At 40.7% G+C, this 27,024-nt stretch overlaps 1 protein-coding gene across 2 annotated transcripts in view; it reads left to right on the top strand.

Moving 5' to 3' along the window:
• Positions 1-5,882: 5,882 nt before the first annotated feature.
• Positions 5,883-27,024, top strand: part of SLAIN2 (SLAIN motif family member 2) — a 36,186-nt gene continuing 15,044 nt past the window's right edge. For both annotated transcript variants that reach the window (XM_069790649.1, XM_069790639.1), the window contains exons 1-5: positions 5,883-6,486; positions 16,122-16,270; positions 22,023-22,187; positions 23,691-23,852; positions 25,091-25,450. In XM_069790649.1, the coding sequence (XP_069646750.1) occupies positions 6,128-6,486; positions 16,122-16,270; positions 22,023-22,187; positions 23,691-23,852; positions 25,091-25,450 (1,195 nt within the window). In that variant the 5' untranslated portion in view covers positions 5,883-6,127. The remainder of the gene's footprint in view (positions 6,487-16,121; positions 16,271-22,022; positions 22,188-23,690; positions 23,853-25,090; positions 25,451-27,024) is intronic.

Genomic DNA, 27,024 nt, shown 5'->3' with positions numbered 1-27,024 from the left:
CAAGTGAATGAGCTCACTGCAGTCTGCAGATAAACATAAATCATGAATCTTCATGACAACAGAAAATCCTTTCCCAGTGTTCTGAGTCACTTTGGTCTCACCACAGCATTTTAAGTATGTTGAGCTCAGCAGTTCTTTAATGAGCAATTAAGTTATTTCCAAGTGATTGATAAACATGAAATACTGGTAGCTAACGCCACGACAAAACAGAATTTGCATTTGTTAATGAACTATATATGCAGATATGTAAAAAAATGCAAGGAGCAAAAGATCTTAAACCTGTGGAAGGTACTCAGATACCATGATGATGAACTTAGTGTGAATATTCAAATAGTAAGTGGGGTGTCTGCAGTGAGCCGGGCCCAGAAGGTGGTGGTCAATAGTGCAAAGTCTAGTTGGAGGCCAGTGACTACTGCTGTACCCCAAGGGTCAATACTGGGTCCAGTCCTGTTCAACTTCTTCATTAATGACCTGGATAATGGAGCAGAGGGCACCCTCACCAAGATTTTTAGCCCCCACCTATTTATTCTCTGGGGGAAAAAAGCATTCCAAAAAAAAAAAAAAAGGGCGGGGGGCATTCTAAAATAACTCCACAGTCAGTAAAAACATAGAAATTCATATTCCAAGGTGGATTGAAAACTAGTTGAAGAGAAGGTGGTGGTCAGAGGCACAAACTTGAGTTGGAGGCCAGTGACTACTGCTGTACCCCAGGGGTCAATACTGGGTCCAATCCTGTTCAACTTCTTCATTAATGACCGGGATAATGGAGCAGAGGGCACCCTCACCAAGATTGCTGGTAACACAAAACTGGGAGGAGTGGCTGATAGGCCAGAGGGTCATGCTGCCATCCAGAGGGACCTTGACAGGCTGGAGAAAAGGGCTGACAGGAGCCTCATGAACTTCAACCAGGAGAAGTGCAAAGTCCTGCACCTGGGGAGGAACAACCCCAAGCACCAGTATATGCTGGGGGCCACCCAGCCGGAAAGCAGCTTGGCCGAAAAGGGACCGGGGTTCCTGGTGGACACCAAGTCGAACATGAGTCAGCAACATGCCCTTGCCACAAAGGCGGCTAATGGTACGCTGGTCTGCGTTAGACAAAGTACTGCCAGCAGGTCAAGGGAGGTGATCCTGCCCCTCTGCTCAGCACTGGTGAGGTCACTCCTGGAGTACTGTGTCTAGGTTTGGGCTCCTCAGAACAAGACATCCATGGAGCTACTGGAGACAGTCCACAAAAGGGCCACAAAGGTGATACAGGGACTGGAGCATCTCTCCTATGAGGAGAGGCTGAGAGAGCTGGGACTGTTCAGCCTAGCAGACAGAAGGCTCAGGGGGCGGGGGGGTGTCTTATTAATGTGTATAAAAGCCTGAAGTGAGGGTGCAAAGAGGACAGAGCCAGGCTCTTTTCAGTGGTACCCAGTGACAGGACCAGAGGCAGTGGGCACAAACTGAAACACAGGAAGTTCTGTCTGAACATGAGGAAAAAATTATTTACTTTTTACTGCGAGGGTGACCGAGCACTGGCACAGGTTGCCCAGCGAGGTTGTGGAGTCTCCATCCTTAGAGATATTCAAAAGCCATCTGGAGACAGTCCTGGGAAATGGCTCTAGGTGGCCCTGCTTGAGCAGGGGGCTTGGACCAGATGACCTCCAGAGGTCCCTTCCAACCTCAGCCAGTCTGTGATTCTGTGATACGAAAGATTTATTACAATGCTCAACTGTGATGATAATCTTTGAAAAGAATAATCAGAAAATTAAGTATACAAATTATAAAGATTGAAGTACATATTTGTTCATACATTTTCTAGCCACATGGTATGCCATGAATACCAGCCTCATTAGGAATCTCTGCAGTATCTTAAAATTGCTCTTGCTCCAGATTTGGAGCATAAAATACATGTTTAAAGATGGTGGTGGTCAAAATGTTAACATCTTTTTTTCTGTGCAGAAAAAGAAGAGGCATATAAATTCATGCCAAAGAACTATATTTTATACTTGATGATACCAATGATAGAAGTACTTTCAATGCCAGAACTTAGTTGGAATCCTGTCTGCCCTTCAGGCAGGCTTGTAACCTGCTAAGAAGACCAGTGTTATGAATGTGGTCTCTCTCTCATCCATGATAGGGTCAGTAGTAAATACCTTTTTAAAATTATTTATAAAGACTTTTAAGTGTATTTAGGGACAGATGCCTTTACAAAGCTCACTGCTGTTTCTAGAGGACAGTTACTGAAGATGCGTGCAGAGACACTGACTATTTTTGAGTTTCCAAATAACCTAAGTCTAATGTAAAGAGCTAAATATGTTGTCTCACCACTAATGAGGCCAGATATACTCAGAGATGTATTTTATAAATAATTGAAGTTACAATGTTGGTTCTTTCAGTAGAACCAGCTGAACAGTTTTGAAATTAACTCTGAAAGAGATGTGTCATGAAAGGGGCATACTTACTCCACTGTGTATGCAATGTTTGCAAATACTATACATTGTAATCACAAATGATACTTTCTATTTTGTCAAAGGTTTAGGTAAACACTGCCTAACACGAACGTGTGTGGGCCTGCTGAACACCTCCTTTGAGAAGTCTGGCAGGCAACAACCTTCTGCAGGAGACTAAACAAAGCTGCTTAAAACCCAGCCTAGTTTTCCAGGCGTGAAGTTAAATATTTGCTACAAATGTTAACTTCCCACCATGCAACTGCCCATCTTCATGTATTCTTCCCTCCAAGGGATCTTTTGTCCGCCCAGGTGACAAATGAGATAAAGGTTTCAAAGTCAGATTCTAAAAGTTTTGTCAGATGTAAAAACAACAGTGCAGCAAATTACAGACATGAGAAACTAACCACAAGGTTGTTCTTGCTAGAGAGCTCAAAGGCCATCAGAACAAGGCTCCTAGTGGCCTTTTACTCAGGCACCACCTGTCAGAGGGCTGTGTGCTGAGTTATTTGAGTGATATGGGAGCCTTGCTCAGGCCTCTTTTCCTCTGGAGGGGGTGGTCCTCATTTCCTCTCACCACGCGAGTTAAGAACCTGCCCCAAGTCAGAGAAAAGAAGTACCCATGCAGGTACTGAGATCTGGAAAATACTGTTGTGGAAATGCTGCTTTTCCCTTCCCTCTCCATGTGTACGGAAAAGATAGCAGAGGCGCAAACTGCAGCTGCTCAGAAAAAATCTGCAACAGGTCTAATTTCACATGCAGAGGAATTTTTCTTGCTTTTGTGACACAGTGGAAAGATTTCATTTTTGTGGCATTTCTATCAGTTAATGCTATTTGTGTATAATCACCCAGGGGCCTCTTCTTGGGTGTGGTCTCTCACATCTGGCCAGTGCAAGCTTGGAATCCGATGACCGAGAAGCCCATGGAAGCCCATTATTGACTTGATATTTAATGTGAGGCTTCTGGTCCAAGCCTTGCTGCCTCTCAGTTCCCGAAACGTGAGAAGGGCACTCCCAGCGTAAGAGTGAATGAGAAAGCACGATCATGGTCCTTGCTATTTAAGCACAGACAATGGTGACTATTAACAAGTGACTCCCTTTGTTCATCTCAATTGCATTTACTCTTTATAAAAATAGCAGATGATTCAGCAGTTCTCAAACTTTTTTCTCACACCCTCCCTCCCCCCCATCCACACAGCTACGGGGAGTGTATCTTGTAGGGAGAAATAATTGTTAGAGCTGCTGGCAGCAAAGTAATGGTGTGAGCAGGGGACAGAATGTTGGGGTAGGGAATCTGGGGGACAGACAGACCATAAAAGGGGCTGGAGGAAGAGGAAGGGAGGAGAGGCAGCATGCAGGCAGCACACAGACCACTCGGGGGCTCTCAGAGCTGCCTCATTACATCACAGAGGAGGCCCCTAAACATGACATAATCACCACGAACAGCTGCAGTTTGACTCAGCAGCTCCCAGGAGCCTGGGGCTCTTTCTGGTCCTGGTGCTTCTCCACGCTGTCTGCCTACATCCCCTGGCAGAGCCCTTTGTCACAGCCCCACTTCACACTCCATCCACCTCCAAGCCCCAGCCACCAGCCCCATCCTGATCCCAGTACCTGCAGGACAGAAAGGACTGAACTCCTTCAATTGCTATTATAAAAGCATGATTAATGCAAGTGACTGAAATGGTTTATCATGCCACTGACATTTGGACTGAGGACAGCTGAAGAATAAGGAAGCTATATTGTGTGGTCCTGCTATAAATATTCTAAGTTGGAATAAACTTCCCTGCATAGGTTAAGATCACTATTACACCCACCAACCACTGAATTGTCAGCAGCGTCACTGAAAGTGTCAGTGTCACACAAGATCATTATTGTAAAAAATCTTTTTATTGTTTTTCTTGCCTTTTGGAGGACTGTAAGTTCTGTTAATAAAGTAACTGTGCTCACAGAATATATCTGGATTCCCTCAAGGCACTTGACCTAATACCAAATGATACAGACCTAAGAAAGAATGAGCTGGATTTACAAACTGGTTTACAGACCAGTCTCCAAGGGTTGCCATCGATGGTTATTAACCTGGTATCAATGAGCAGAGTCCCAAAAGTCTCAGCTCATGGGGCAAAACTGTGTAACAGTTTTATAGTTGTGACAGTTATACAAAATCTGTGGTAAAGTTTGCTGCTGATAAAAAGTTTGTTTTGCTAGCGGATAACAAAGATCACCATGAGAGTAATTTAAATCACTTTATTAAAAGATGCCAGTCCAGAAGTATTTTCATACAGTTAAATACTTAAGGTGGTGCTGGTTTGGAGGTAAAAATGATATAAATTAGATTTATGGATCAAAGGCCTGGATTCTGGCGAGGACCTAACAGTAACAGTGGATAACCACCCCAGCATAAACTCTCAAACAATGCCATACATAAAGAGCTAATGTAGTCTTTGAACATATGAGGGGAGAGTATTTCATAAAGCAAGGAAGTGACCCCATCCTTGTCCCCATACATAAGAATGCTGTAGAGTCATGTCTGGCAGCCTCAACACCCCAGCAGTCCTTGCAGTGTACCTAACACAACCCAAACACCACCGTGTGGCATTCACTGCCCCCAAGCTTGGTACCTCCTCAGCACACCCCACGGGTCTGAGCACCCCAGTCTCATTTCCCTTCTTCCCTCCCTGAGCCTGGTAAATGCTACTTGTCTGTGGTGTCATCCCCTGCGGACTCCAGTCCTCCTCCAGCCCACTTGCTGGTGTCCTTCTCCCCGGCAACTTCAGGCTCCAAAATGAAGCTGTTGAGTAGATGGATCCTGGGAAGAGGAAAAAAATGGTGAAGGGGTGGCACCACAGGCACTGTCTCACAGTGGCATGGGGAAGGGGGTGGGCAGAGCATTCCCACAATGCCAGCAGATGAAGTTTGGAGACCCAAACTGCTTAATTCCTTACACCTAAAGGTGTAAGAGTCTTGTAGATGGCATTTCCACGTTACTTTTTATATGAATATATATATATATTTATACAACACGAAAGGCTCAAGTGATATCCAGGTCACAGTTCATGTACCTCTCACACACAGAGGGCCCAAGACGGTCGCCAGGGCCTTGGACCAGGGGCACACCTCGTACCCTTTGGAGGATTCGAGCATTTGGGGAAGGCACCCCGGGGCTCCTGGGTGGGACCTGCGGCCCCCAAGGCACGGGACGGGACGGGACGGGACGGGACGCCAGCCCAGGCCAGGTTGTTCCCTCAGGATCGCGGCTGCCGGAGCAGCCCCTCGCTCGGCGCCAGGCGGCGGTGAGGCAGGGCCCGGCCCTGACCGGGCCGCCGAGAGGCGACCGGCAGCGCCCAGCGGCCGCGGGGAGCCCCACCCCTGGCAACGTCACTCCAACCCCCCAACAGAGCGAGGAACGACTGCGAGCGGTGACGCTTGTGGGCGACGCACGTGACATCAGAGCGGTGGGACGGGCCGGGGGAGGTGGTAAGATGGCGGCGGCGGCCGGATTCGCGTCCTCCGCCCCCCTCGCCACCCGCCGGCACCGCTGAGGAGGCGGCAGCGGCAGCGGCAGCAGCGCCCGCGGCCCGGCCCGCCCCGCCCCGCCGCGCCACAGCCCGCCCCCGCCCGCCGCGGGCCGCCCGGCCATGTAGACGGGGCGGCGCGGCCGCCCTTCCCCGCGCAGCCGCCCCTCTGCCGGCGGGCGCCATGGAGGACGTCGGCTCGGGCGTGAACGCGGACGCGGAGGTGCGGAAGCTGCAGGAGCTGGTGAAGAAGCTGGAGAAGCAGAACGAGCAGCTCCGCAGCCGCCACGGCGCCCTGCCCGCCGCCCCCGCCAGCCCCAAGCGCCTCCTGGGCGGCGGGCCCTCCCCGTCGCCCCCCGCCGCCTCCCCGCCCGACGGCCGCTGCCTCAGCCCCAGGGCCGCCGCCGCCCGGCGGCCGCCCCCCGAGGAGCCCGGCGGCGGCGCGGCCGGCGAGGAGGGCAACGGCCTCCTGGACGACGCTGCGCCGCTCAGGCCGGAGGAGCTGGAGCGGTTGGCCGGCTGCGAGGAGGACGAGACCGGCTGGTGAGGAAGGCGGCCGGGGTGGGGATGGGATGCGGGTCCTGCCCTTACCCCGCCGTCCCCGGGAGGAAGGGGCCGTTCCCGGACGTGTGCCTGGTGGTGTCGGAGGTGGTCTCGGGGCTTTGTGTGGGGAGGCAGCCTCGCCCTCTGGGGCTGGATGAGGGGATTAGCTCTCCGAGATGCACTGCCGCCTGCGGGGGAAGGGTGTTAGGGTTTCTGCACATCACATCGCGCCTCCCTGGAGGCCTGCAGCTCTGTGCTTTTGTTCGGCCGCGGTGAGGGTGTTGCATCGGGTCACTTGGAGACCGGAGTGGGCGCCAGTTCCGCCGCAAAATCCGTTGTCAGTGTTTTCACAAGTCCAGAAAGTGTGGAGGCGTCGGGAAACTTGTGGAAGATTGCTGGGGTAGTGCGGAATTAGCCCACAGGTACTGTGGAATTAGCCCACAGGTACTGTAATACTACAGGTGTGCATCAAGCATGTTTTAAGCCTTGATTTCTTTCAGCTGTGAAGGCAGCAAATGTAATATACTCCACCTCATAAATGTGTTGTCCTTACGTGTTTTCATTTACTGCTAATGATGTAGGACCACTGTTTACCTTAGGTGGTTCTTCTCTTTGTAAATGGGCTGCTTACCCTGCTGCTCCAGCAGAAGCACCTGCAGGTGGCTGTTCACGTTGTCTTTATTACACTCGGATGAGCTTTTACTGAGAATCGAGAAGGTTTGCTCTCTTAATGTCATGCTGTCCCCCAGCTGTCGTTTTGAAGTTTCTATGACACTAGTTGGGGAGCAGTGTTAGAGCTGCAGGAGAAATAGTGGGGAGGAGCACAGTGTCAACAGAGAAACGCAAGGGCAGCATGTACAGGGAGGAAAAGTGAACAAAAGCAGTCCGACTTGGGTCAGAACTGGTTGTAGGTTCATCTACAAAGGCCTTTGGGAGTGAACATGCAGACAAATTTAAAAAACAAACAAACAAAAATGTCTTTCAGAGTTAGAAACACCTTTAAAAACGCTGGAATGATGCCATGCATGAGCAATGTTTTAGTTGCTCAGGGAGGAGACAGTGTGTGCGCTTCCCTGGAGAAGTCATTTGCCTGACATCCAGCCTGATCCACTGGAGAAGTATGAGCGCAGAAGTTTATTCTCATCCAACACGAGCTTACTAAATTAACACAAGGCATCATCTTCCAGATGATGAGTCTGTGCAAGGCAGCTACTCTTATTTCTCAGCTTATGCCTTGTAATCTGCTGGCTTATAGCATGTGAGGGAAATAGAACATACTAAATTTGCACAGTAAGTTTGGAGTGGGATGGTGAAATTTGTGAATGTCGTGAATTCTAGTGACAATAGATGTTATCATTTTTATATATTAATCCTAAATCATGGGCAACATAATGCATCTCTTCATATGCTCTGCTGTGACATTAACTTTCACTGGTGACAGTGGCCGCATAAATGCTGTGTGGTTTTTGTTTATGCAGTTCTGGACACTCATGGGCAGGTGGCATAGTACACGGAGCACTGCTCTTGCTGGTGTCAGGTATTTGGCACATTGCTTACGCTGCCTGTTATTGTGGATTCAGTCATGTTTCGATGCAAGTTCTAGTCCTCAAAAGGCAACAAAACTTAAGATCAGTCTCTTACATGTCTTCATTCCTTTACTAGTATTTTAACAACTGTAATACTAATTTTCAGTCTCACACGTTGGGACAATGACTCAGACACAAAAGCATGCACATAGAAAAGAGCAGTTGTTAAAATTTACTTATTGTACATATCGAGAAATACGGCTATGTAATTTTAAAAACTGTCTTTTCATACTATAATTTAATATGCAGTTAATGATAAATGTAGTCTGGCTAGGTTGATGATTCTTTTTTTCCAGAGTGCTTTATAAAAATGAAAATCAAACTCCTGGAATTTCTGAACACCATTTAATTCAACTGTTGAGGCGCTAAATACTCTCAAACCATTTTTTTTCTTATGAAGGCAGGATGACTTTGTGTGTTTGAGAAATGGAGGTCATTGCTGTAAATGAAGTTGGGAAATTTTCAGAGGGCTTGTGGAACAATCAAAAAGAAACAAGCCTGTGAAAATAGGAGGGGTGTTGTGAGTTAAGTGGATTTCTCTTAAACTGTTTCATAAAGATCCCACTCTTAAGGCCTCGGTTAGGCAAGGTCACTCAAAAAGTAACTGAATCAACTGAAAGGGTGAATGTACCCAATGAAATTTAAACCTCATGTGAACTCTTTCAGGTTCAAACGGATTTGGATCACTACCGCTTAACCCCAAATCCTGTTTAAACTATAGGATTATACCACTGTAGAAATCAAAGACCACTTAGCAGCTGAGGAAACCTCATGTGGAAAGAAACTAAATTTAAATCATGGTTTGTGCATAAAAAATTGATTCACCTTGCTTGTTTTGATTGCCTACATAGAGAAGCCTAGATTTGTCTTTACTTCTGATTTCAGAAGGACCTTGCTCTGGGAGATAATAGATGAAGAAGGGTGCTGGTTATCTCTGTTCTTCTCTGTTTTGTGTACTACAGGCATTTTTTCAGCCCATGTATTCATATACCCCATTATGAAATTGCCTGCAGCCTTGTAATGGCAGAAGAAATAGTTTTCTTCACTGCTAAAATTACTTTGTTTTACATTTAATGCTCACATGAGATTACTGCCTGTGAAGTTTGGCTATGAATTTAAGATGGAACAGTTGATACTCTGACTGAAATTGATACTGGAATCTGACATGATTTTTTTAAACCTACATTTTGAAGTTGATTGTCTCACCTTTAGGTTTTAATTCTTTAAATGCTTTTAGATAAGTCTATGCAGGACAGAAGTGTAAAGTGAAAAATGAGAGGAGGAGGTAGAACTAGCCTAAATTACTAATAAGCAAAAAGAACTTTGATACTGCTGCTTTAGTAGCAGCATTAGCTATTAAAACAGTATTAGTGAACTTTGGGACTGTTTATATTTTTGCTTGTTTATTTTTCTTTTCTGTGGTTAGTTAAATCCAGATAGGTTTTAAACAGTTCAGCACATCAGACAATCTTCAAATCACATGGTAAATAACTAAAAATATTTCAGTGAATTTAGATTGAATTTCTTGGCCATATGCTTCTGAATACTGTTTAATATGCTGAAACTTTCTTCCTAATAGGGTACTGAAGGTTGCAAATAGGCAAATATGCATACGCACACAGTACTGAGCTGTACCTAGGCCTGTGGAGACTTTGCTTTAGGCCTGCTAAGTGATTAGGCTACCAGTGACTTTGGAAATCTATGGGTGTTCCTGTTTAGCTGTTCTTGAACCACATTGGATCAAATGTAATTTTTTTTCGAATTTCAATCTGAACAAGTCTTTTTTATTAATTAATTAAAAAGACAAAAGGGCAGGAAGGGGGACCAGAGTAGAGAAATCTTCAGAGAGGCAGGATGAGGTATGCAGCTCCTTGCCTGACTTGCTGGGTAAGGTTGGGTGTGGAAGTATAGCACGTTCAAGACCACATGGTAACAGTATGCAAGGTGGCTTGCTGTGCTGCTTTTAAAAAGTGAGCTGTCCTGAGTTTATTGCAGGATAAGTGTGCACACGTGGGCAATTACTGTAATTAGTTAATGTGATGTGAATCCACTGTCACTTGCTTTGTGGTAACTTGTTACACAGTCACTTACCTAAACTTTCTGAGGAGCTTTCTTTTAAATGTGAGGAAAACATACAGTGCTTTTTTTTCAAAATTTATATGCAGTGTGTGCATAAAAGAGTATAGAGCTTGCTGTATATAGGTTTTGTACATATAATTGCTCAGCAAACTTGAGAACAGTTAATCTTTAAATGATTGTGCTATAAAAGCTAGCCTACCACTTATCAATGTTTTCATGTCACTGCAATCTAAAGTCTCCTTGGTAGGGCTGAAATAGCTAACAGCTGAATGACTTCATTTACAAACAAAAGGCAGTAACTGTGTGTTTAAAGTGAAATTACTGGCGGGTTGTTAATAGTTCAAAGTAATATTTTTAGTGTTTTTGAAGACTTCATATTGGTTTGGTATCCTGTTTAGTTAAAAGCAAGTACTTTTACTATTCTCATTCAGCAGCTATTTCTGTTAAATTGGCACCTATTTTTAATGGTCTATGTTTCTGTTCTAGTCATCCATTCCAGTTAGTTGGCTTAGTGGCTGTTTTGAGATACAGAGGGTGAAAACATGATTGTAATGATTGTCTTTCAGCTCATACTGCTTCACGTCCTTTGAGCACTAACTTTATGTTTTGGAACTCTGAAGTTTGCTGTAGTGAACTAGTAAAGTGTAGGGTGAGTGTTTTAGGACAGAGCTGCACCTGAATGAACTCCCGTTGCTGAAATTACATTGCAGCTGTTCCTCTTCAGCTGCTAAAATGGCATTGTATTAATGGGGTTTAGGCCTTTTGGAAACTGGGCAGGTTCTGATCAATTCCTGCCCTGTGACCTAAGTAAAAGAGAAATCGATGCTTTTAATTTTGTGACATTAAATGTCAATCTGATTTAAAGTTGGTTTTTTTAACCAAATTCAGATAATGGCTTCTCAAACTAGGAAGATAACTTGAAAAGAAGGATGTGAGAGAGCTAAGGATAAGAGATGTTACCAGTTTGTCAAACAAAACTACTGGTGTAACATCAAATAATATTCCATTTGACTTCAGTCTTTGAGATATGTGTTTGTTGTGAAATGGACGTTTGAGGACTGTAGGAAGAACTTTTTTCCATTTTGAAAGTCTTGTGTGATATTTATGGCTTTTAAATATGTTTGATACTTTGATATTATGAAAGCTTTGATACAAATTTCCTGTACTGTCTTAATGGTATTCCTGAAATTTACCTTATAATCATGTCTTGTTTAGGCATGATTCACATTTCTACTTTTTGTAGGTGTTGGTAGAGCTTATATTTTGGAACACGTACAATAGGACACACAACTTCTCAGCTTTTCTCTATTCTGTTTAAGTATCAACAATACCATCAATACCATGTTAGAGCATATATGATCTAACAAATTCCTTCTGAAAAGCTTCTCAAACAGCAGACAGGTGTACAGTTTGTGTGACAGTTCTGGGGAAGCTACATGCTGGTGTTACAGGAGCCTTCCAAGCTTTTGAAGGCCCCTTTTCCCATTCTACAACATCCCTTTCAGACAGCAACATGTTCTTTTGAGGTGAGGAAATGAATAATGGCTATAATTTCTAGCAACTAGTCAGAGCACAGCTAACTATCTTTAATTGTTGGTGACAGGAAGGTAGTTGTGTTCCCAGTTGCACTTTGCAACCTCTCTGAATCCTCCCAGTTCCACCTGAAAATTGTATCATGTAGTTGAGGCGTGCTGCTTTAATATGAAGGTTTAATGAGATTATCAAAGCGTTTGTGTAGTATTCATCTCCTTATTTTGAGAGGCCTGGAGTTTTGCTGTAACTCATGCATCTCTTGGAACTAGAAGCATTCAGTAAAGTACACCAACAAATTAGTAATTACAGGCTGAGCAGTGTGTCTCAGTCAGTTACAACTGCAGGATAGGAACTTTGCAGGGGTGGTGGAGGAGGAAAGAGGAAATCTGTGAGCCACATGGGCAGGGATGTCACTTAGGTTTTGGTTTGTTTTTTGTTCTTTACAACCAGAGATTCTCTTCAGATCTTTACCTGTAGCTGTTTATTCAAAATCCGTCATAAATTTAAACTTATGTAAATAGCTCCAAATAGGATCTCCTGAAAGTTTTAGATTGATCTAAAAGAGTTTAGATTGACACTGTTGTGTTCTAAATTGTCTATTTCTATGCCTGTCCAGTATTATTGTCTCCTGATTTATTTATTTTTAGTAGCTTTTCATTGTGGAATTTCCTTCCTGTATTTTAGGGGAATTTCTTAGCAGTCTCTCCTTAGTTTTCTATTTTTTCTTTACATCTTCTCTTCAGGTTGCTTTCTCAGTCCTGCTTTTGCCTGCAACATGTTTTGTGTGCTCTCTTGTTTCATTGCCTCTATTGTACCTGCTAGTTTTCACTTAATGTAGCTAAAAAAAATGACCTCTTACTCAAGTTCCTTCCACTTGCTATCTTCTGATTCAGATCTGTGACTTCATATTCATCTGCATGTTTTTTCCCCTCACTCTTCTACTGAGCAGTAGAAGGATTTTGATACAAAAAGACTTCCTTTCTTCCTGATTAGAATCTTGGCTTCTGGTTTTATGCCTGTGGCAACTAGCTGCTTGTATTTTAAAGCTCTGGGAGGTGTTCCTCAGGTGAGGTAATCCCTATGCAGATATTCCATTCCTACCTCAATGTTGTGTCCTCTTTCTTCAAAGCCTTTTCTGACTCAGCTGTGTCCCAGTTCAACATGCTACAGCTTGCCCCATTTGGCTGACATTATCCTATGAGCTTGTAGTGACAGTAGTCTTTCTGCAAAAGCTCTGCCCTTTTTCTGCTGTGTCTTCCTGGAACTAATCAGTGGAGCCCCTGGCACTGCTGTGGCGTAGTTGACTAGTGACAGCTGAAGGAGGGGAATATTACTGTGTGCAGCAGAATCATAGTGTCTGGGCTTCTTAATGCTGTTTGAAAATAGATTGAAGCTCCTGGCCTTCTTTTTATATACTGTTTTCTTGTACTTGGCCTTGTGTTACTGAATTGCAGTGTCTTTACTCTTTTGTGGAGAAATTGGAGTGTAGGTTTCTGGTGTGTTAACATTTATAGTGGGGTGGTAACTGTAAGCTGTCAGCTTCCTCAATCATTTTCAACTTCCTGTTATGAGAAAGTGATTTAGTAGTGTTTAAAGATGCATGAGGTCTTACTGGTAATTTTCAATCTTGAATTTGCTGTGCTGCCAATCAGTGCTGTTGCATTGCTGTAGAATGCTTTAATAGGTACAAACAGGAATGAATCTCTTCTGGAAAACTCTTCAGCTATGAAGAACCTGTATCTTTTGGGTCAAACAGTAGTTGGACAAAGATCATGACCTAGCTGTATGAAGTTATTTGTACATATTTCATAGTCTCTTTTCTGTTCTTTTTTCCTTCCTGCAGTTGGCAAGAGAGGAAGAAGTAGTAGAAGCATCACTCTGATTCTTAGCTTTGCCCTTGGTCTTATATTTTTAAACCAAATTAAATTGGTTTAAAAATTAGGTAAAGCAAGTAGAATTGTCAGTTTCAAAACTTGAGATTGGCTGTTCTTTGTCAGGTGGGAAATTAAGAGTGCTACTTTATAATAAAGAGACTTTGTAATTGCATGATATGCAAGAAAATGTTCTGGGAGAGCCATTGTGTTACTGCTTCAATACACATGTGTTTGTCGTGAGGTAGTGGAGTTGCATGAAATATATATATTCTAAAATTCTGTCTTTTCTTGAAATGTAGGGTGTGAAACAAAGGCTGTTAAAGGAAAAACAGCTGACTGGAAAGAGGTGGGAGAATCTGCAATATATCTTTGGTTAAAAAGGGAGGTGGAAAAGTGGGAGCTGTGTGACCCTAAATCACTTCAGTAAATAAACTACTCGTGAAACAAATGCAACACTTGGAAGTTGCAGAAAAGAATGTGTTGGAGCTTAAAATACCAGGTGCCGTTTTGATTAGAGTAGTCTTGTAGGTTTGTTAAAGATATCCCTTTTGTGTGTCTTTCCAAGAGGACATGCACTTTAATTTCTTGCCTGTTATACTGGGTATTACTGTAAACACTTCAGATGCACGTGGAACTTCTCAAACACAGCAAGGCATGTCAGCTATCCAGAGAGCTAGGAGCGAGTCTAGGCTGTACAGCACAAAAGTCGGTTTTGTTGCCTTTGACACTTCTTTGTATTGTGTAAACGTACCTTAGGACAGAAAAGAGTACAGGCAAATAAATGCTAAAAAGACAGTAAATTTGACGTGTTAGCTAGGAGATGTTAAATGTTACTTTTAACTATGTGCAGATAATCACAGAAAGTATAGCAATTTGTGTAATTGTTTGCATAGGACTGTAAAAATTGAGTGATCCTTGTGCTTTCCAAGGATCTTCAGGGCTATGAATATGTGATGGGCTTAGCTTTTCTTTTGGGCAGAGTGCCTGTGAAGATTGTAAGGATTTCTACAAAATCAGTTTTAATGACCAGCATGATACTGGCTGGAGTGTAAGCCACAGGGACCATAGTATGTGGCAGCAACTATATGCATTGTTACAAACAGCTTCATTTTCGTTTGAAAACCTGACAGCTAATAAAAATCCTCTCCTGCCTTAGTGAACATAGCTTTTGAATTTCAGTGTTTGAGGGAAGAGTGTTTCAGAGCATGCTCTAAACAAAGTGATCAGTGTTTTGGGTGAGATATTCATGGTGGTTTTATAAGTATGCTTCTTGGTAAGCTTTTGTAAGAAGTGATCTTATGGGTAGTAATTAAAAAAAAAAATCTTTTAAAGCTGTTTATAAAACAAACTGAGTTCAAGTTCTAGAATTACAGAGGAAAGATCAGCTAACAAACTCATAACAGAGCAGTGTTGCTGATGTCATTGGTATAAAGGAAACAAGATTTTTTTGCTGTCTGTTTTGTATGAAAGCATGGCTGATTAGGCTGTCAAATGTTCTTAAGTTACAGTGTGTGGCATACAACCATATTCACTTGGAGTACGAAGTCTGTCATTACTGGTGAAGAAACACTCATTTAACCATTTCTGCATATGCATAAGCTCTAGTTAGAGCTGTGGATCTTGTTGTTCACTTGTCTTTTGCTGAATCACGTTTCTAAGTTTGGTTCTAGTCCAAAGATAAGGCTTAAATATCCCTATTTTGACTGTGTGATTGGTTATGACTTTTCCTTTAATCTGTTGAGGAAGGAGAAGTTTTCAGCTAAATTTCTAGAGCCTTTAAACTGGAATACTTCTTTCTTCAGTCATGGAATGCTGATGTTAAAATAAATGAACGGAGATGCTGATGGGCAAAGGCCTCAGCATGTCCTGCAGAACAATATGAGCTCATTGTTTCTCTTTACTCTTCTATATGCATTATCTCTTGTTCCTTGTTCTTAATGCTTGACAATAAACCCCTTAGGACAGAGATAGTCCCTTTGTTCAGTGTTCAAAGGAAAACTAAAAGATCAGGTGCTAGGATACAAATTATAAGTAAAAATAAAATGCTTATTGTTCAAGGCTACTGAAATAGTAGATGTGTTCTGTGCACTTTAGCACTGTTCCTTGGCTATTAAGATGCTGATCACTAGCTACATCTTTGTGTTCAGCAAAACAATAGTTGTATATTGCATAGTGCTTTATTTCCTTTTTTCAGGTGAATGTTACTTAAATCTGAAAAGATTAATCCTGATTTGTACATTTATGTGACATAGTGAAATTGTCCATATATCTAACGTGTCTGAAAAGTGAAGACTTTTTTTTCTGGCTTATCAGTTGGTATATCCCAGTGTAGCAATATAGGCATCACTTCTTGCCAGAAGTCCTTGGGCAGCCATGTGTTATCAGTATTATACAGTATCCAAACCAGTTAATTTAAAGGTAAAACTTGTGCTTTCTTTGCATTTTGGGATTGTACTGTAGATACTGTATAAAAATGGCATAGTATGTGGTATTTTGTTACATGCCTGATCTTACACTCATTTTGTCTGTCTTCATAGACCTTTTTTTTTTCTCTCCTTTTAAGGTTATATACATCCCCAAAGAAGAAACTGACTCCAGTGCAAAAATGTGTCAGTCCATTAGTTTGGTGCAGGCAGGTATTGGATTACCCAAGTCCTGATGTTGAGTGTGCTAAAAAGTCGCTGATCCACAGGCTGGAACAGACAATGTCAGGTGAGTTCCTGCATACTAATATCGCTGGGTTGCACATATTTATTGTGAAACAGAGTCAGAATTAGCTGATAGATTGTTATGAGAGAAGAGGGTGAGATCCAGCAGTTACTTCTGTCTAAAGTTTTCATTATGGTTTGTGAACAGTAATTCATTCTAGTCATTTTCTGGACTGTATAAACAAAATGAAAAGAAGCATTAGACCATGAGTCATGATTTTGGAATTTTATACTACCTGCAGTTACAATTTGGCCCCAAGTTTTCAGGAAGAAACGATGTCCTTAACTTGGAGATTTTCTTGTCTTATTTTAAAATAGAAGTCTGTATTAAACTATCATAATTGTTAGGTGCTTGTCAGTGTGTTAACATGGAACTTAGTTTTCTGCTAGATGAGATTTTATTTCATCTAAGGAAATGGAGGCTGAAGTTCTTGAATACTTTGGGGAGGTAATATTGATTTCTTTTCCTCCCATCCTTGATAATTTAAGATGTTGTCACAGTCAGATTAAAAAAATCCAGAGTTCATGATTCTTCCTTGATACAAATTAATTGGTTATATTCAAAACTGGAGAAGGACTGACCGTTTGGCCATGTGAGGATGAAAGCCTACATTCTCTGCTCTTATTCGCAGCCTTTTTGATGTCAAACCAGCAGCAAAACACTGAAGATCTGATTAGAATTCTATGTCCAGCTGGTTTCTTGCTTTATTTTAATTTCTTTGTTAGAGCCTATTTTTATTTAAAAAGTTATGCTGAGACATAACTTTCTTTCTTGCTATTAATATCTATTCTCTCCCTGTATGTCCATCTTTTTGCAGTCTTGTGCTTCATGTGATCTATCTTTTTTTTAACTGTTATCTTCAGGAATTAGCGGAATGGCTGCACTTGAGCTAAGAATACATGAACACACAGTTCCAGGAGTGTTCCCAACTGCCAGCTCCTTTACATGGTTATACGTAAACTTTGTGCTGAGTTTGACTGACTTTTTTCCTCTCCTTGGATTCTTTTCTGGATCAGTTCAGTCTTTATTCTGGTTTGTACTAAAATCATTCTTAATAAAATTTGAAAACATTACTGGTACGTCACAGGAAAAGTCCATTTCTTATCTTTATAAAAATCGTGAGCATAGTGGTGAAAGTGCCTTCAGTATGAGTCACCTTTGATCTTCCCCTATTTCTTGCGCTTTGTGTATGCTGCCTTGACAAATGTCTATTAACAATTTTCCTGAACAGTTAACATGATATATAGCTTGCCACAGGCAAAGACTGACATTCTAAACAATGAAAAGTACCCAGATCACAGGGATTTAGGAATGATGATACAAGTTTGGGAATTTGAATACTATTGAGTATTTAGGACTGGATAGCGGTTAGGTAAGGCATGAACAATTCTGTTCATGGTTTTAACTTCTTTTTCAGAACTGAGTAGAAATCTTCCAGAAGTACCACAAATTGATACCGTAAGGGTATCCTTAAAAATTCATAGTTGAAGCAGAGTGTCAGGAAGCTTCCCTATGAAATGGACAAACTTGAAAGTTTGATCATTCAAATGATGTGCCTAGGTAATTTTACCTTTTTTTTTTTCCTTTTTTTTTTTTTTTCCATAGACCTGAGAATCTGCCTCTGGCGGTGATACTTGCAAGAATACTGCAATTCATCTATAGTACTAATAGGGGAAAATATTAGCAGTAGAAGAGATGGGCACTAATACTGCTGGTTGGAGCAGATTGCATGGAAAAATTAATTTATAACAAGAAAGAAAATTGTTCTTTAGAGCAACCAACCTACTTACAGATGCAGGGTAGCAGGAAGCTTTACTGGAGAAGCCAAGTAGCGCTACTTGTAACCTTGTGTGTGTTTCCTACCCCACAATTTCTGGAATATCTTGGGACTTTTATTTTACATAGTACTTGTACTTCATGGACCCATCACTTAACGTATTACTAGTTACTGGTTCAGTTTATCAATTGTAGGTCCAGTCTCTGTGGATAAGGCTCTTCATACTACTGTTACTTTCCTGAATCCTTGTTGATGTTTCCTTTGCCTTGACTATTTTCTCTTTGTCAGTTCCTGTTGTTATGTCTTTCTAATCTAATATATTTTTGCTGTTTCTCAGTCTCAAATGCACTCTTGTATTCCACATTTTTCTCTTCCTTCTTACAAAGTAATCTTTTCCATTGTGTGATAATAAAGGAGGGAAGAGCAGCTTTCAACTCCATGTTACTGTGGGCAGTTACTGAGAACACAGGATGCGCAGTGCCTTGTTGCTTGTTAGTTGAGGTTTACAACTGTAGAGTGAGTCCTCGTCAGTGTTGGAAGCATGGTCAGACTAGAGGGAACCTTAGGTATATTCTGGTGCAAAGAGCTCTCTTAGCCATGCCTCAAGTCCCTGGTGAAAAGTGCAAGAGTGCATTTCATATTGGCTGCAAACCATGGCTTCTACCCCGTGGTGGTTTAAAATCGTATATAGGTAGAACACATCAAGAAAGCAGCAGCAGGAACAGAAATAGTAGGTGGAAGAATTTCTGGAAGAGATGCTCTCTTAAGACAGCTTCACAGAATTAGAAAAGAGTAACTTTGGTTGTATTGCAGTTTTTACTGGGGCAGTTTTTATTTAAATATTTGAAATCAAATGCATGATCACTATAGCTGGTAGGAGAACTGTGTGGCTGTATATGTAAAAACTGACATATTTTCCATGCTGAGTGAGTTTGACTTTTCAGTTAAACATTGAACTTGTTCAGAATGAACTGTTATTTAGCTACCTTTGGTCTTGATAGATTTTGCTAATGATTGTTTTGAATTACTATGGGGACAGCTGGAATAAATTTGTCACTTAATTGTAACAAAAATAAATATCAGGTCTCTAGCATTTGGAAAAATGCACCCAATTAATACAGTAGATCATAACCACCTAAGCATGAGTTTTCTGCACTCAAATTTTTCTGTTCCTATTTTCTAGAGCAAAAGAGGGATTCAACACCAATTTAACCAGATGTTGACTAAAATAAATTAGATGCTGCATACTGTTTCTGAATGTTATAAAAAGAAAATTTACGTTAAAATAAAAATGTGGATCATTAACCCTCCCCTCTGGTGTTATGAAAGCTAATGTTTCATCTAATATAGTATCATTTTGATGTTAAAATGAGTTGTCTGTCTTACTAATGTTGTCTGACACTCCTAATAAAGACTGTATCTCTAGTTGTTGCAAAAATAGTAATGTCTTACTAAGTTACAGAAATCCCTGTTGGAAAAACTTTAGGAATTGTAGGTCAGAAAAATAGTTTGAATCCAGCTTTTTTCCTGGGGAAAAATAAAGTGCTGAGGAAGGTAGAAGTTCACGGTAACTAGGGTGAAACTGCTATACCATATAAAGTGTCATCATGTACCAGAGCATACTTTTTATATGTAACAAAAGTATGCTTTCTTTCATCTAAAGAAATCTGTATGCGATCAAATATTCTGTATCATTATGGGTATGTATGAAGAGCGTGTTTTGAAGGTTATACAGTCATACAATTGTTTTCTGCTTTGTGGTTAGTATTTTAAAATACTTGTCTGTGTAATAAGTATGAAATAAAGAATTGTTGTGCAGACTTACATTTTAGGTTTTTTTTTACTGTCATTTTCGGCAAGAGATGAAAAGTGAATTTTTTGGCATGAGAACAAAGATTCAGTTGGAATAGAAGCTTTGGGTTTCCTATGTGAATGCTGGAAGAACTTGCTATCAAAGGAGCTGTCTCATCAGAGGCAACCAGAATACAAATGGCTTGTAATTACTAGTTTTGTTAACTGAACTTTGTAGTAAAATGGAGATTTTCCTTCTGACGCTCTCAAAATAAACTGGAGGTACCTCAAGAATACTTGCTAGAATTCATTTAATGCACTAATTGCTGAAATTAGTGCATATCATTTAAGTCTTGCAGTGAAAGCTGGAATATAAACTTTCCAGCCTCTATAACTGTCTTTTCACTCTAATTCAAACACTAGTAATATTAACTGGTTTAGACTTCAGAAAGGATCTTTACATGAGGTACAATTTAAGGAATCTGCTGCAAAGTCAACTTCAATTTCTGCTGCTTTTGCCTCTGCGGTGCATTCTGCCATCCATTTGGTTGGATGATACACTCTTTTGGGCGCTACTAAAAACTAATTCACTGGTGCAATCAGTTAAAATACTTGATACTTTTAACCTAAATCCACCTTATTAGGCTGGATAATAGTGCAGCCCTACTATTGCTTGTACTGAATAACTGAGGAGGTAGTGACTGAGAGCAAAGTGGGGTGGGAGGAGGAGCTGAAGCAGGCACTGCTGAAAGCAGCATTTCATGCAACTGTTGCCTCTTTTGGCTTCTTGTAATGTCAAAACAACAACAACAAAATCTTACACTGAATAAAAGAATTTTTAGTAAGCAAATTAGAATTCAATTCTTTTTTTTTTTTAGCTACTACTATTGGTAGCCTAATTAGTACTGCCCTAATTGAAGCCCTTTTTCAGTAACAGAAATGTCACACAATATTCTTTGAATAGCTTAATGCCTTTTCTTTTTTTTTTTTTTTAGAACTGCTTGAGTGTATTGCCATACATTTGCCAGGCCTATTCTTGTCAGTTTATAATATATGTGTATAGTTTCAATACTGTTATGCCTTAAAGAGAGTTTAGTTTTTAGCAGCTAGGTGATCTGCAACTTAATCTAATTTAGATTTACATACCATAAAGTTTGGATCTCTAGCTTTCAGTTTAATGTTTTGCAATTTAATTTGTTCTTTGTTAAAATACAATTCTGTTTGGCATGAAATACTTCCAGCAATGAAGGAACTGGTTTTACCAAAAGTGACCAAATCTCCTTTGGTTCCCACTTCCCCCATTGAAGTTCCATTTTCTATTATACTAAAATAAAATGTAAATTTATGAATAAAATAGTCATTTAAGTAACTATACAAATCATATACCTGGCTACTACAGGAATTGCAGTATTGTACTGAAAATGTTCACCAGTGGTTAAAATTAATCTAAAAATACTTTAGCACTGAAATATTTACAATAAATAGCAAAGTACCCAATTTTAGATCTTAAATTGTGGAAAGGGTTGAACCCCATGGACATAAAAATACCAAAGCATTAGAACAGGAGGTACACAGAAGGGAATAATCCTACAGTCAACTTGCTTTATTGTGCCCAGTAGGTTCATGGTACCCAGAAATATAGATGGAAGCATTTGCCATGCTTAATGGTTTTTCATTTTAGCATATGCTTTGGGGAATTTTATAGGTGGTATTGCTTAGTTCTGCAGTGCCTGTCTTGGGGTTACTGTTGAAATATTGTGTGATCTAGACAGGTCTCTGAATTCTGGAGAACTAGTCTTCATGATGTGCTCTGGTTTGTATGTAATTGTGCGTAGGAGGTATGTTAGCATAGCTTAACTACTACTGTCTTTTGAATTGCTTCCCTCCTCCTTCCCAGTGCCTACATTGAATATCTTGAAGAGAAGAGATCAGTTGTAGTGATCTTGGATCTCATTTTTCCAAGGAAAATATTTGTTGCTACCTTGTCTTGCACTCTTCTCCCACTCCTTCCACGGTATGGTTGTGTCTAGGAGATGAAGAAGTCAGTTTAAAATATTCCTGGTGACTGAAATGTTCTACTGTGAATTGTGTAGTAATTAAATCACACTGAAGATACCGTATAGTATTGTATTCATTTTTCATTGGTTCCTTCAGTATAATTTGTCGCTTTTCTCCTTTTTCATACAGCTCTCAAGAGACAGAGTTTGTACAGCAGCCCTTTCAGTGCGGTCAGTTATGCGAGCTCCTATAGTCCAAATACTAGTAGCCCCTACAGCAGTGGTTTCAACTCTCCCTCCTCAACACCGGTGAAATCTGCTTTAGTGAAACAGCTCATACCTCCTGGTACCTCAGGTAAGTGTGTGTGAGTGTCTGGTCTCTCCCTTTCTTCTTCCTCCTCTTCCTTTCAAAAACATGCTCAAATAGATTACATTTGCGTTGAACTAGAGTAAGAAAGACACTAAAAACTTGTCAGTCTTCTGTAGGATGTTTGCATCATGCAGTATTTAAGCTTTTTAGAAAAGGCTTTTTTACAGACTTTCTGGCATGAGATACATTTAAAATGTTTTCTCTGGATGTCCATGTCCCTAAAATCACTGATGCATATTAGCAGTTAGACCAAAACACATAGCGTTAGTTCTGTGGAGTCCCAACATATGTAAGCTGCTTCTAGGATTGGCCCTGTAATTGTCTGGGATGTAAGTTGCATAGTAGGTGTTTAAAGGTTAGATGTTGGTAATCGTAAAGTCTTTGCAACTAGCCTATTACTTATTAGCTGAAACATTTGGTATGCAATGTATCCATCAGTACCTCTGACATGTGAACAATATAATCTAAGGAAGAAGCATATGTTTTAATTAAAGGCATTCCATGAGGCTTTGCAGTCATCAGTGTAAACACTAACTTCTGGCAATGTTTTCTGCCTTTATACTGCACCATAGACACTTTCTTTGCATCAGAAAAATTGATGCCTGGAACATGATGCCTCTACTCTGACATTCAGAATGTTGGCTTATTGATGCCTCTACTCTCACATCAGAATGTTGGCTTAATATATATACTTTAACTCGAGTTAGCTTGCAGGGAAGATGAAAAAATATTGCATTGACAGTCCAACTATCTGTAGTTTGCTGGGGACTTGTAAGAGAAACCTGCACTGCAGTACATTCACCAGAGCCATTACCCAGGTTTTGTTTTAATCTATGTAGCTCTGCTGTGGGTTGTGTGGTACAATGCTGTATCTGCCTGCAGGACAGAGAGATGAAATGTAACTGGCAATGGGGTGTCAGCCAGAAGGTAGCAAATAGAAAGAGTTTTTTCTGGTATGTTATAGTTTAGCAAAGGTGTATACATAGAACAGGAAGTATTTTCAGATAAACTGTATTTTAAGCATTCCAAACTGAATCAATATTCATTGGATCAGCAAGTCCTTACTGTGAAGAAAGATATAGTCAAGCTTATGTCTTACAAGGTAGTGTGCAGAGACGAAAATGAAAGCACAAATAGAACACGTATGCGGTTGCTCTCTCTGTAAGAGCTATGCAGACTTCATAGCAGTTGAAACTTGGTACAGGTAGACCAGAGTATGTCATTAATTTGTTTTACCACCTTTATAATGATTTTATGAAGTTGCTTATTTTTAGAAGGTAATGGCTAAGCTCTACTTGTGTAAATTATATTTTCAGCCTAGGTTCGCAATCAAATGTTTCAAATGATCTGTGAGTCTCAACATCTCAGTCATAATCTGTTTTCAGATTCGTGGTTCTTTTACTAGGAAAGGAAATACAACTTGCCTTTTTTGCCCCCCCCTTTTTTTTTTCCCCAAACATTTCCTATTACTTTATTTTCTTTCTATAGGTCATCTTAAAAGTTCAGCAGATAGAAATCCTCCGCTAAGTCCACAGTCCTCTCTGGACAGTGAATTAAGTGCATCAGAGATGGATGAAGACTCTATTGGGTCTAATTACAAGCTAAATGATGTTACAGATGTGCAAATTTTAGCACGAATGCAGGAAGAAAGTAAGTATTTTCCATCCTGAAAACGAAGTGGAGCAGCTGATCTTTTTTTGTTGAATAACTGCAGTAACACCTGCTTAGCAGGAAGGGAAAAGGGATGTAGATTCTACTACGGATGTACAAATCTAGTTCTCCTGAGAAGGTTGGCTAAGGACTTCTGCCTCCAGGATAAGGAAAGGAAGTTAGTGTGCAGAAGTGTTCTTTAGGAACAGTGGACAAAAGAAATGCTAGAATATGAATTTGTAGCATATAGTATATACTAAAAAGATGGTGGTTAGACTGGACTGCTGCCTGCCACCAGTCTTCTCAGGAGGTACATGCCTTCCTGATGTAATCCAGTCTTGTTGACATCTGTGCTTAAACCATGATTTAAATCACCAAAATGTAAACTCAATATGACAAAGAATAGTTAAGAAAAGCACCTGTGTAGATATATCTCTTTTATTATAGGTTTAGTTGAGACTTTGTCGTTTTGTCCCTCTGAGACTGCAGAAAGTGGTAGTAATTTCAGTTGTCTAAGTGGTCTCCAGACATTTTTACTGCATACCCCATCAGTGGAAAAGAAACCCAAACGCCCAATATACATTTTTAAATAAATTATATACATGTACTACTGTACTAATATACTACATACACAAAAATACACAAATGTACGCAAAACCACAGATTTTAAGAGGATGAGATAAAGATGAAATAAATGCTATTTTAAAAATACTATGTTGGGAATAGTACAAAATTTTCTTTCTGCACGCCAGTGGATTGTTTTGCATACTCTGTGGGGTGCGTGTACCCCACTTTGGAGACCACTGGTCTAACAACTCTTAAGTTTCTCCATGGGTAGCTTATCATATAGCTTTTTGTTACATTTACTAATACACTGCAATAGACATTTCCTTGTGGCTGCTATAATTGTTATAGGGTGTTACATGATACCAAAGTTAAAGTGTAGCCTGTGTTGCTAGTATCCAGCCTGGGAGAGAAGATGAACAAGTACGCAACACACCTATACTGATGACTGTTGTAATAGGAAAAGGAATGAGCTCACCTAGTTATTTCAAGACACTATCAGCTGGTAGATAACTTCTTTGATACTAATCTGGAATTAATTTAATGTCTCAGATAAAAGTTAAGGTGAACCAAATGTGAGTTTGAGCACTGGGCAGATATATTTGTATGCACTGTCTCTAGTTTGAACCATCTGTGGGCTGGAAGCAAGTAAACAATGTTCTCATTGTTGCCAGGCCTCCGGCAAGAGTATGCAGCAACTGCTTCTCGGCGTAGTTCTGGTTCTTCTTGTAATTCTACAAGGCGAGGCACATTCAGCGATCAGGAGCTCGATGCACAGAGTTTAGAAGATGAAGAAGATGGCACACATCACACAGTACACCCTGCTGTTAACAGGTTCTCACCATCACCTCGCAGTTCTCCCTGGCCTTCACCAAAACAATCTCCAAGAAATTCACCTCGCTCCCGATCACCTGCTCGAAGCATAGAATACAGCAGAGTGTCACCCCAACCTATGATTAGTCGTTTACAGCAACCTCGCCTTTCGCTTCAAGGCCATCCTACAGATTTGCAGACTAGTAATGTCAAAAGTGAAGGTAAAAGCTCTGTCTCAAATTCATTACACAAGTAGTTGTGTAGTTCCTGTAAAGGATTTTGGTCAGTGTGCAGTGCTAAAACTGTATGCCTGTGTAACATCATGGTTTAATCTCAGAGTTGTTGAAGAAAAAGCAGAGCAAGCAAAGCTTAAGTTCTGCTGGGGAACCCTTACAGTTAGATGAGTTGATAGGCTTATATTTATTTTAGCTGTTAACCAGTCACGCCGGGTGTAATTGAGTTTTGTGGTGACCAAGTTCTGTCTTTGGCAGGCAAATGCACTAGAACAAAGCAGAGCCCAAGGGAAACTATCATTCACCAGTAGGGTTAGGCCTTGCAGATGACAGAATAAAATGCAGGGAAAGTAACTGTGGTCATACAAGGGTAACATGGCAATTTATGCATGCTTGTAGCCTCTGAGATAGCTGAATGCTTGCTTCTGGCATTGCAGGACTCTGAACTGTTTGAGCTTAAACATAGCCTTAAAAATATTAGTACTTGTCATGCACTTTTTTGATATTTTAGATATCTCAAAGCTGTGCAGACTGCTGCGTAATAAAAAATAAAGCTTGCAGTAAACTTGACACATTTATACTATATTGGCATAGAACTAAATATTGTAATCCTGATATGATTTTGCTTCTTGAATGTACTTTTTCCTGGTAGCAGTCTGGCGGAAGCTCCTTTAACCGGGCTGAAATTTCATAAGCATATTCCCATTTTAACAACTGTAGTTATCTGGCAAATAAAATCTTAAATTCAGAAAGAATATACATTTAGATATTAAGAATTCACTTAATTTTTTTCATCTTTAAGGTAAGCTGGATGCAAAATGTCTGTAGTAGAAATGCGTTTTTAAACAGTTTATTTTCTGGGTGGTGGTTTTTTGGTTTTTTTTTTTTGTGTGTTGGTGTGTCATCCCTGTCCTCCACCCCACCCCCTCAATACAGCAAAGAGTTCTATGCCACTTACAGAATTTCATTGACTAAGAAATTTTAGAATTTTAATCAGGAAAATCAGCGTGCTAGGCTAGAGCTTTTGGGTAAGAGGATCCTGCAAATGTAATTAGCTATTTGAGAATATATTTGGCATAGTGGTTTGGGGAGATTTTAGGTATATAGGAAAATGTACAATGCAAAAGCTAATCAATTATATTGTGACTTAGTTGAGAATTCCTTTCCCATTCTTTTCTGGGGTTTCAGGAAAGTCTTCTTAATGTATGCTAGATGAGCTACAACAAAAATATCCCATGAGAGGCAAGGTATCAAAAGCTGGTATCCCACATACCAGAGGGATTAAAATAGAGTGTGTGATCATGTGCTTCTGAAACACTTCCAAGGAATTGTCTTACAGTGGGTTTTGTGCAGTTGAATGTTGCTTGGATATTCAGAGTTGATACAGCAGCAGCCAAAAAAAGTTGTTTGGGATTTCTTTTTTTTCTCTAGAATGGTTAGAGGGAAATTTGATTGATAGGGTTCCACAATGTACCAACTGCAGTGCAAAGCAATGTAAGCTACTAAGTGCAGAAAGTAACGCGTGTAGGAATATTCAGCCTATGAAGACTCTTACTTTTGTT

The sequence above is a fragment of the Haliaeetus albicilla genome, chromosome 1, assembly GCF_947461875.1.
Source record: "Haliaeetus albicilla chromosome 1, bHalAlb1.1, whole genome shotgun sequence".
NCBI classification, from domain to species: Eukaryota; Metazoa; Chordata; class Aves; order Accipitriformes; family Accipitridae; genus Haliaeetus; species Haliaeetus albicilla.
Note: the sequence above shows the minus strand (reverse complement) of the source record. Positions and strands in the feature narration are given on the sequence as shown.